The sequence below is a fragment of the Filicampus tigris genome, chromosome 6 (genome assembly GCF_054856515.1).
Source record: "Filicampus tigris isolate MCC_2025a chromosome 6, RoL_Ftig_1.0, whole genome shotgun sequence".
NCBI lineage: Eukaryota > Metazoa > Chordata > Actinopteri > Syngnathiformes > Syngnathidae > Filicampus > Filicampus tigris.
Window position 1 is genome coordinate 26,571,325 of NC_141222.1, and position 11,356 is coordinate 26,582,680.

The 11,356-nt window shown below is 43.1% G+C and overlaps 1 protein-coding gene across 1 annotated transcript in view; it reads left to right on the plus strand.

Moving 5' to 3' along the window:
• lcor (ligand dependent nuclear receptor corepressor) overlaps nucleotides 1–10,230 on the plus strand; it is a 50,151-nt gene extending 39,921 nt beyond the window's left edge. The window contains 4 exon segments of the mRNA XM_086034098.1: nucleotides 890–999; nucleotides 1,001–1,277; nucleotides 3,951–4,026; nucleotides 7,413–10,230. Of these exon segments, the coding sequence (XP_085890224.1) occupies nucleotides 890–999; nucleotides 1,001–1,277; nucleotides 3,951–4,026; nucleotides 7,413–8,565 (1,616 nt within the window). The 3' untranslated portion in view covers nucleotides 8,566–10,230.
• Nucleotides 10,231–11,356: the final 1,126 nt, after the last annotated feature.

Consider the following 11,356-nt stretch of genomic DNA (forward strand, 5'->3'; position numbering starts at 1 on the left):
GGAAAAAAAAACACGGGAAATGTGGAATTGTGGTAAACAAAACATTTGAGTGTTTGTAAACAGAGAAATGGTGCTCAGTAATCTGGTGTCAAGGGCAGGATTAGAGGATCTCGCGGGTGATTTTTGGGATTATTTCAGCATCACACCAGGATTATTCCTGCGGGATGTGGAGGCACATTCCCAGCATTGGCGATTAGGACTTTTTAGTTTTCCACGGCAAAAAGACTCAAATGTAACCCACATTAAATATCTCACACCAAGGAAAAATATGATTATTCTTTGTCTGCCAAAGGATTTATTCCTACTAGAGATGTCAGTATTTCTTTTTTTGGGGTGGGGTGTAAGCTATTTTTCTTGTTTTAAGATATCTTGCCAATTCAAATTTACCTCTTCTTTTAGCAGATAATTTTGCTTAGTTAAATTCAATTATCAAATCAATGATTATTTTGATAATCAATAATGAACCTTTTTCAATTTAAAATTGTCCAAATGCTCTCACGGTAAATATACTCAGAAGTCCTCCATGAAAGCAGACTGATTATCTTTGTGTGTGTGTGTGTGTGTGTGTGTGTGTGCCCCCCCCCCCCCCCCCCGAAATAAAACATCTCTTGTTACATAACCAAAAACAATAACCAACATTTTTGCCCATTTTCTGATTGCTGTTACGTACCAAATCACAAATGGAATGATCAGTTATCAACTGTTATCAAACACTATTTGTTTGTGCGTTTTCTGAATTTCAAATAATGTCTGATTTTGAATAAAAGCATGGAAATTAAACCACTTTTTTTATCCGATTAATCAGTTAATCAACAAAATAATGAACAGATTAATCTACAGTATTATAGTGTTAATGTAGTCCTCCTTCTCGCTCTTTCCACCCCCACAGACCTCCCAAGTTTGTCGGACCCCCACATTCCTTTAGTGGCTCGTGAGATCATGCAGCGAATGATCAGGCAGTTTGCCGCCGAATATACCTCAAAAAGCACTCAGGACGCCCCCCCCGCCTCCGCTGCCGCCCAACGGGGCCATGAAGGACCAAAGCCTGCCGCCCTGCACTCCGCCGCCCCCGGGGCCGGCACCCGGCTCGCCGCCCTCGTCCGCTTCCTGCTCCTCGCCGTCGCCCTGCCTCAGCCCCCCTGACCCCGAGGGGGGCGTGGCCGCCGCCTCTGCACAGAACCCCGTCCTCAGCAAGCTGCTCACGGCCGACCAGGACGGCCCGCTGGACCTGACCGTCAAGAAGAACCCGGCCGAGACCGAGACCCCCGCCCAGCAAGGTGAGATGCGCGCACACAATCACACCACACAAAATATCCGTCACAACCTATCGAGTTGATCAAGTTTTTCCTTTTTGTGAGATCACACGTAATCATGCTAGGATTTGTTTCGAGATCGGTGGTGGAACAGAATCTTTGTGTGTGGCGCAAGGGTTGCCCACCTCCCCCCTGACCGCCCGGCAGTGTGACCGCCGTCCGCCCTCGTTAAGATTTCTGGTTTGAAGAGCGGCTTTTAGGAAGCGGCTTAGCTTAGCGCTCAGTAATCTTCCTCCATTTAAAAAATAAATAAATAAATCAATCAAATATTTTGGGCTTTTCCATCCGCCCTCCCGCTGGCAGGAATGATTAAATTAAACATCATATCAAATCATTCTTAATTCCCTTTTAATGCTAATAATGTCATTAGGTATTATGTAAGCAGAGAACGCACTGCTCACTTTGATCCCGAGACTTTAATCGTGAAAGAGAAACACAGAAATACATTAAATATTTGCGCAGTGTCCAGTGGTGCTTTGACTTATGTGTTTTTTGTTCCTTGACCACGCTTGTAACCCAAAACACACACACTCTTTAAATTCTTTCCTTATTGAAATGAATGCTTATTCTTTTTTTGGGGGGGGGGGGCACAATCTCCCGCTTTTTCACGTCCCACCATGCTTATTATTATGATCACTTTGTTTGTAATTCACTGTTGTTTACACCAGAAGATTAATCCTGGTGTTTTGTTTTTTTTGTTCATTCCGGTAACACCTCATCTTTTTCTTTTTTGTCGCTGCCATTTAATGCTAAAAGCCGAGCCTGAAGATTAGCATTGCCTGCGTAGCATAACGTAGCCTAGCATAGCAGCTCCGTGGCCCATTTAAGGGCTAGCTGCCTGCACGGGTCAGCAGGGTCGACTGCACTTTAGGGATTATTAAAGGCGCCAAACACACAGAGGAAAAACAGCATGCTCAATAGCGACATCACAGCACTTACGAAACATTCCAAACAAACAGAAATGTTTATTTATTTATTTTTAAATCAATTTTAAAAAAGTTTTCCTCCATTCATTTGTTTTTTGTTTCATTTTAAAATCACCATTTATTTTTGTATTCAATTCTTCAATAATGTTTAATTCACAAATGTTTTATTTTCATCATCATTCGTGTGTTCCATTCAGTATCATTATTTTTTGTTAATTCATTAATTTGTGTCTTTTTGTGTTTCATTCACTGTTTGTTTGTTTGTTTGTTTAACTGAATTTCATTCATCTTAAATTAATTAGTTAACCTTTTGTATTTTTTCAACTTTTTCAATTCATTATTACAGACATGGATTAGATTGGATTTTTAAAAATTAATATAGTTCCAATTGTAAAACGTAAAGACAATAAAACACTTCACTTTAGTTATGAACCGTCATTCGAGCGTAACAAAGTAAAACGTAATCACCGTTAATCGTAAAAGCCCCAAAACATCAACTGATCAACTAGGACGTCCAAATTATATGACAATAGATTCCGTACACACCATTTGCATACTTCCAGTTTAAATTCGATTGGTGCCGCCGCATTTTTTCACTCGCAACTGAATTTTCCCAGCACTGCCACTAAATGATGGTTCACAGCACGCCGATTGGTTGATTGATTGATTGACTGATTGATTGAGGGCCTCTGGCTAACGCTGTCTATTACGGGCTTGTCTCCGCTAACGAGCTGCCAAGTGATTAGCGGCGACGTGGAAGTCGTCGGCGAGCTAAAAGCCGGCGAGCCAGCCGACAGGCAGATGTGACCACGTAACCGTGGAAACGCTTTTGGCCTCGCAGCAGGCTCGCAAAGTTGTGTTATGAACTTTGAAGGGGGAAAAAATGGACACTCTCATCTTTAAAAAAATAAATAAATAAAAAAATCTGTTGGATAATGGAATGTGCGTTCCTGTCAAATCAAATTGCTCTCGGTTAAATGTCAATGAAAAGTCAATTAGCATATTTGTGCCAGCCGCAAGCTTGTCTTCATTTAACAATGTCAAACAATTTCCAGAAGATTCACTCCAATTTCGATATGAGCTGCGTTATTCCAATTACCTTGCACTCCTTTTGATTCACTCCATTTACACTTCCATTGCAATCGATATGATTTACTCTAACGACGATGCGAATCACTCCAAAATTGAGTCACTCCAACTATCCAACCATGCAATTTGTTCAATCCCAATTGTGACTCACATCACTCCAATCGATTCACCCCAGTTACGATGGAATTCTCTCTTAAGTTTCACTCTGGTCTTGATTCTATTGATTCACTCGATTCCATATGATTCACTCCGTTTGCAATACAAAATGACGCAATACCGTTAACTTCAATTGAGTCTCTCCAATTACACTACTTCATGATTGAAATGAAATTGGATTAAGGATCGTGTTGAGAAGCACTTTTATTTTCACGTAATATGTGAAGATTTGTTTTTCTGTTCATTCTGTGTTGATACAAGTTCGTGCAAAATGAAAAATTACAAAAAGCAGTTTGAAAACCAGTTTTTGGGGGTTCGGGAGAAATAAAGCATATCCCGGAAGGGTTTAAAAATAAGAGAAAGAATAAAAAGAACTTAACTTGAATGTTGTCATTTGCTGTTTATTCAAGGGAGAAAAAATATGGATTATAATCGGGAATCGGAATTGTTTGTGTCTTTTGTTCAGATGGCGTTTTGGATCTTTCCACCAAGAAGAACCAGAATGACAAGCAAGGCTTCATCTCAACACACGGACTCAAAGGGTAACGCACACGCCTCACCTGTCATTCAAAACACGGTCACGATTTGGTTTTGAAACCACGTTTCGAGTTTTAAAATCAAGAGTGAAGCCTTTGTTAGTGTTTTGAATAAGGGTTAAGATTTCTAAGTAGGCTTTCAAGTCACGGTTAGGGTTTAAATAAGGGTTTGGGTTTCAAATTGGGGTGTTAAGCATCAAACCTATAATCATAGGTTAAGGTGTGAAATTAAGGTTTTAAGCAAAGGTTAGCGTTTCATGCTTGTGGTGCGAGCATGTATTAGGGTTTTCATATTAAGGTGTATTAGTGTTTCAAAATGATGTTTCAAGCCGGCTTTCCACAATGATTGGAGTCTTCACATTATTGTTTCGATCCAAGGTTAAGGTTTCAATGTAGGGTTTCGAACCAGTGTGAGAGTTTGAAGTTAGACTTTCAAGTCAGGGTTTCAAACAATGGTGTTTTAAACCCAAGTTAGTGTTTTAAACAAAGGTTTTGGTTTCAAAATAGGGTTTCAAGATGTTTGGTTTGGTTTTCAATGGAGGGTTGCAAGCCAGTGTTGGTTGTTCCAGTCAGGGCTAGGGTATCAAATTAGGGTGTCAAGGGTCCATGTTTACTCATCACAGCAGACCTATTGAGCATCTCTTATGTGATCATTTGTAACACAAAGAAAAGCAAACAAATCGCGGTGCGTTCAGGGTCACTGTGTACATTGCAAACGTTCCGAGTTGGAAAACCTTCGCTGATGTTTGTCTCTACCTTGATGGGGGAGGTGTTTCTCCAATCTCCTGCGGCCCTCAGAACACGAGTCCGGATCCAGCCGGGGGGTCATCAGGGGTCTCCTGGTCCCAAAGACCCCTGAAGGCCCCCTAAGGCACCGAGCCCCCAGTGGGGCTCTCTAATGATTTGCTCATGAAATATTCACTCATGGATGGATCGCTACTCGACCCCCCCACCCATGCACGCTCGCTCACTCAGCAGCTTGATTGCTATTATTACGATTGTTATTATTTATGTGTAATTAATATTATTTTCTTTGCGTAATTGCTATTTTGTGTGGGGTTTTTTTTTGTGTGTGTGTGTGTATTTTTCGTTATTAGTGTTTTGTTTTTTATATTTATGTATTTGCTCTTGACTTGGAAAACTTTGAAACCATAAATGAAATATGTTTTAAAAATATGCAATACGGTACGGGAGGTATAATACAGGAATTCGATATGACGTCGATATAAATACTATAATAATATAAATACATTTAAGACACTTATTACAAATATAATCATATATATTGTACTTTCTAAATGCAATATACAAAAATAAGACATTAGCGTGGTATAGACATTAAAAATTAGGTGCATGTAAATTAGAGTTTGAGACATACTACATATGGTGACAAATATGTACATAGGGACGTGTACACTGTTATTAATGTGAGCTTCCTGATGACTCTATTGTAACGTGGACTCTGTATCCCCTCGCTAACCTCGTATTATTTTCCTGGAGGCAGAGACACCCCCCTGTGATAATCTGTTTTCAGGCTCCTGCGGAGGGCCAATGCACACACACACACCCCCACACACCCACCCCCACACACACACACGCACACACACAGAGTTTCCCACTCCCATATACCCCGCTTTATTTGCCATATACACCGCTTTGTATAAAATACCGTAAACATTAAGGGACCATGGAATATGATACATTTATAGTTCTGTTTAGTCCAGTGGCTTCTCAGAAGACTCATGTAAAATGGTGAATCTAAACTTTTTTTTCATTTGATTAATGTTGGTTGTCAGAGACACAACCATGGCGAATAATTTTTCCAGTTGCCACGCTTAATTTAAATTTATATATATCATAAATAAATATATATATATATATATATATATATATATATATATATATATATATATATATATATATATATATATATATATATATATATACACTGTATACATATATATATACACACTGTATACACACAAATTGAGTGGCCGTTATCCGTCTGCAGGTACCTTTTCCGTCGTCTGTCATTCGCCTTTTTTTCCAGGGAGGGAAAAAATAGTACCCGTCTATAGGCCGGTCCACCTCTAATTTTAAACGTCGGCCATCCGTCGGCGAGTCCGACCAAACTTTCACTCGCGACCCCACAGCTTGCACAGAACGAGGAAACAGAAGTAGTTTTGCCACACTTCCGCAAACATACATGCACTTATGTCAAACATAAATTGCATTCAAGAGCGGCAGTGTATACGTGTTTGTATTTATGTATTTGCTATTTTCACCGCTTTAAATTGGCAAAAGTTACAGAAAATTAAAATTAAAAATTAAATTCATAAAAACTACAGATGAAGTGGGGACAGACCATTAGTATCAATTTGTGAAAAAAAAAATAATAATAATTTGACAATATTTGTCCATACGAGGTTTCCGCCAGACAGCGACAATATGAGAGAAAATCTGTCATATCATAGTTTTGTCTGCTCTGTTCCCATCTCGTCAAATAATGTGCCTTCCACCAGCCCTCACTGTGTGCTGTGAGAGTGGCCTTCCTCTTCCTCTCTTCTTCTTCTTCCTCCTCATCCTCTTCTTTTCTTTACTTCTCCTCCTTTTCTTCTTCTTCTTCTTCTTCTTCTTCTGCTGTTGCCATGGTGACCAGGCAGCACTTAAGTGGAAGCACTTTGCATCTTTAATCTTGCCGCAGACACATTTACATGCCGCTGCAATGCTGTCTGTTCGTTTGACATCCAATTAAAGAGCAAAAAAAAAAAAAAAAGACTTCAATGACAAAAGTATATTGGAACAGGATCTGCATTGTTCCAGACTACGTATAGAACTTTTAATAGGTGTTTGTGGACATTTTTCTTGGTGAACGTTTAAAAACAACAACTTTTGCTTCGGAATGTGGCTCTGTTATGAACACATTGATTCTAGTTGTGTACTGTATCTGTGGAGCTATCAATGGCTTTCTCTCTGTACGTAGTTTGCAGATACTGTATGTCTTTCTGTATCGATATATCTAAAAGCAAAGTAGAACATCCAGAGTATCCAAAACCAGAATCCACAATGCTTAGTTTTTTTTATTTTTTTTTATTTTGTTTTTTGTTTTTTTAAATTTGGTTCTTAATTGGTTCTCGTCATGGTCCATGACTGATTTCTTGAGTGCAGCCGAAGAACACAATTGTGTCTAAACCAGAAGACGCATAACTCCGTCTTGACTGGTTTGTGACTCCGTTTTAGACTTTAGACTTGTTTCTTGACTCATTTCTGACTTGGTTCTTGACGTGGTCCGTGACCTTTTTCTTAAGCAAAGTAGAAAGTCATGATGTTCCCCAACCAGAAGAGGTGTTGCTCAGCGTATCCAGGTCTCAGACTTGTTCTCCTCCACACAGGCACCCCTTAAAGGTGGAGCATTCCGTGAAGGTGGACCATTCTGTTCCAGATGCGGACGAGGACGACGGTGTGCTGCCACGAAGCTTTCAGGACGGTCTTCGGGACAACGTGATCAGCTCCTTTAAGCCACCACTAGCCCGCTCGCTGCGCATCAAGGAGGAGTTGCTTAGCCAGAAGCACCGCCTCCTGGGCCAGCCCGCGGCGCTGTCATTGGCCAGCCTGGAGGCGGCCGGTCTCCTCAATCACGGTCAGCCGCACTCCCTGCTGGGCCAGAAGGGCTCCTCGTCCTTCTGGGGCAGCAAGGCCCACCTGGAGAGCCTGATGAAGCTGAAGCAGGCCAGCGGGGCCCTGAGCGGGGCCCTCGGGGACCTCAAAGACCTGCCTACGTTCCTGGAGAACCATCACAACCACCACGGAGCCTTCTCCTTCAAGAATTCTCTGCTTCACCACCACAATCAGGTCTCCAAGGCCCAGCATCACCACCATGACGCCAAGCGGGACCACTCGCCCCCAGTCGACCTGAAGATCCCGCAGGTTCGAGGCATGGATCTGTCTTGGGACTCACCCGCCTCAGAGCTGTATGGTTTTGGCGGCATCGGACCTGCCGGTGGCGGAGGACTCAGCGAGAACGCCTTGAGCCGGAAGCTGAGGGCCATCTTGCCCAAGCAGAACCGGCGGGGCGGGAGCTTGGGAAGCCTGCTGGACGGCGCAGCGGAATACTGGACCGCCGACTTGGACCACTCCACCTCCGGGCCGGCGTACTCCACCTCGGATGTGGAGGGGGACCCCAACTCCAAGCAGCCGCGGAAGAAGAGGGGGCGCTATCGGCAGTACAACAGCGAGATCCTGGAGGAGGCCATCGCCGTGGTGATGAGCGGCAAGATGAGCGTCTCCAAGGCACAGAACATGTACGGCATCCCGCACAGCACGCTGGAGTACAAAGTCAAGGAGCGCATGGGTACGCTGAAGAACCCCCCAAAGAAGAAGCTCAAGCTGATGATGAAGATGGAGGCGGCCGGCCCGGAGTTCCCCGGCGAGGCGGAGAATACGCCTGCCGTCGCACTGCGCAGCGACGATGCTGCTGCACCCCCCTCCCTCGGGCCCGCTGAGCTAAAGGTGGACGTCAAGGAAGAGATGGAGCCCATCGAATGAAATTAACCTCACCAGACTCCTCCAGAACCGCGGGACTTTATTTGTGCCAATTTCCTTTGCAGTATCCGGGCCGAGCACAAACGCAGGGATGAAAACCAAGACAGGTTCTCGGAGATCAACCACTCATCGGAAAGCATTTTTGTTGAGATTTTTGTACCCAAGACAAACGACGACAATTTGATGAAATTTCCTCAAGCATGCGGATAATCCCCAGTCGGGTTGCAAAGGGCTGGAAAACCTCTGGGTAGTTTCCAGGGTTTCCGGTGAATTTTCCGCTAAATTTCCATGGGAAGTTAAACTGGACAATTTTGGAAATACTCTGTCCATGGGAATTAACTGGGAATTGTGGGTCATTCAGTAGAATGGCATCATATTCAAACATAAACGTTTTGTTTTGTCATTAGCGGGCAGCCACGCAAAGTTGATAGCTCCAATTGCCCGCAAGAAAGGTCATTTCAGTACCTTAATAACTCCCCCTTTCTTTTCACGTCAATTGGGCGGCAGTCGATCTGAAGTTGCTCATACAAATTCTGGATCAACCAAGCGATGACTCGAACCTGGAATACCTTTTGAGTTAGGGCACTCCCAGTGTACTTATTACATATCGGATTCTTTTAGTCAGGATTTTACTTAAAATACATTTAAGTTCCCTAGTAGGAACACACCTTCAAATTCAACTCCTGATTTGTTTCCATAAATTCACAATAATTCCCATGGAGTGTTTCACGGTAAATTCACGGAATTTTGCAACCGCGATCCCCAGCCCGAAAAAACCTTGGAAACCTTGAAAACCAACACCCCTCGCCCCTACTTCTTCTCCGGACCTGGACCCTAGCTGCTTATGAACGCAGTCTCTTGTGAACATTCCAATTTGGGCAAAGAGACAAAAGAAGAGGGTGGGGGTGGTTACGGTTAAAAAAAAAAAAAAGATTGGTAAGTGACTATTTAGTGTACATTTGAATCAACGCCGTCAAGATTCCTCGTCAGGGTTGTGAATCGGAACCCGCCTGCCAGGTAGCCATGATGCTTTAACTTCAAGACCTTTCTTTCCTGCCCGCGACGTGCCGCCGAGTTCTGCGCGGAACGAGAAGACACACAAAAAGTCATTCAGGGATGCATGTTTGTGAGTTTTGTGACAAACTACTGACTGGTGAGATCATTTTTTTTTCCTTCTTTATGTTTTTTTTTTTTTTTTTTTTTAGTTTTGCTTTCTTTTGCACTACACTTTGGGTCCGGCGCTTTGGCGGACCAGGTTACCTCGGCATTGTTGCCCCTCGCATCATGCACTTATTACGGTCCGTCTCGCAAGCCGGGTCGGGAGGACCCGCCGACGCCGCTGCCTCCAGATCTGAATGCGGATCAGCTGCAGCGGCGCCGGCGCTACCTCATGGACCTCCATCGGTGTCTGATCGTGGAAGGCCGTCGCAGTTTTCGGCCTTGCAGGATGGGCGTGAAGCTCGGCTGCTATCCACACGATGAGCCCCCGCTCCTATGCTAATGTCTTAGCGGGGCCTCGGCTAACCGCTAGCTAGATAGCCTGGGCTTAGCCAGGACACTTTGCTGATGTTTTTCTTTCCTCTTTTCCTTTTTCTCTTCTAATCAAGCTCAACTAATCTAGTTGCTCTACCATCCAATTTCAAGTTTTAAAGGCAGTTTACTACGACAATGTGCATTTATATGGGGTGGGGGGAGGGGGGCGGGTTCATATGCAGTGGGGTAGGGGGGGTTAGCTGATAGTCAGATTTAATATATTATAAATTATTACGACTGATAAAAGCCAATTGTTTCTTTTCTGCTGGTTGTGAACTCAGGGTGTAACTGAGACGTGGCTTTCAAACGAGACTACTTAGCAAAAACAGCTAGCGGCGCAGCGGCTATGCTGACCTGCCGCACATTTCATCGCAACTCCCCCCAAAAAAAACACACACAAAAAAAAAAAACAACACTCCACCTATCCTACTATTAATACACATCATAGCACTTTGGGAAATGAAAGATGAAGGTTGCGCATGTAGCCTAGCTTTTCTCTCGGGGTGGGACGATGGAGCGCGGAGCTAGCTTTAGCACACCAAGACGCCACTTATTTGCGCCTCCCGCTGGGGGTGGCTGAAGTGGTTTTTCCCAGCTCCATGCTGACAAAGAGGCAGGAAAAACATCCTTCAGAGGACGGATGGAAAGAAAAAAAAATGCTTTTGTTTGGCGTCTTTTGTAAGGAGCCCCAGACATAAGGAAAAAATTGAACCGTAGCCCCAATATAGACATTTTTGTCGTGCGAAATATTTCACAGTTTCTAGCTAAGGTGCGTTCCACATGCTTATCCAAAGTGTCCAGGTCGTTCATCGGAATGATATCAAACCTTCAAATGAGTATTTCATGCACACAAATTAGGTATAACATGCACGTGAAATACTAATTTGTGACTACTAACTAGGTATAATATGCACACAAAATACTGCACAAATGAGTAATATTAATATCATTCATGGACAGTTGAGTAAGCAAATGGAACGTACCTTCTCTACACACAGTAAGGTCGAGTTTACGAAATGTTGCAGTTTCTGCCAAAGGTGAGCTCCATTCGTGTACTCAGGCGTCCAAGTGGTTGATGGGGATTGACATTAAATACACAAATTAGTGTTTTGTGTGAATATTATGTCCAGCCACACATAGCCACAAATTTGCATTTTCTGCACACATTCTTTCTATATTGTGGCCACAATACAAATTGTTTCCCACGTCATGTCTGGAGCTCTACGTTTGTTTTGTTTGTTTGCTTTTTTCTTTTTTTTTT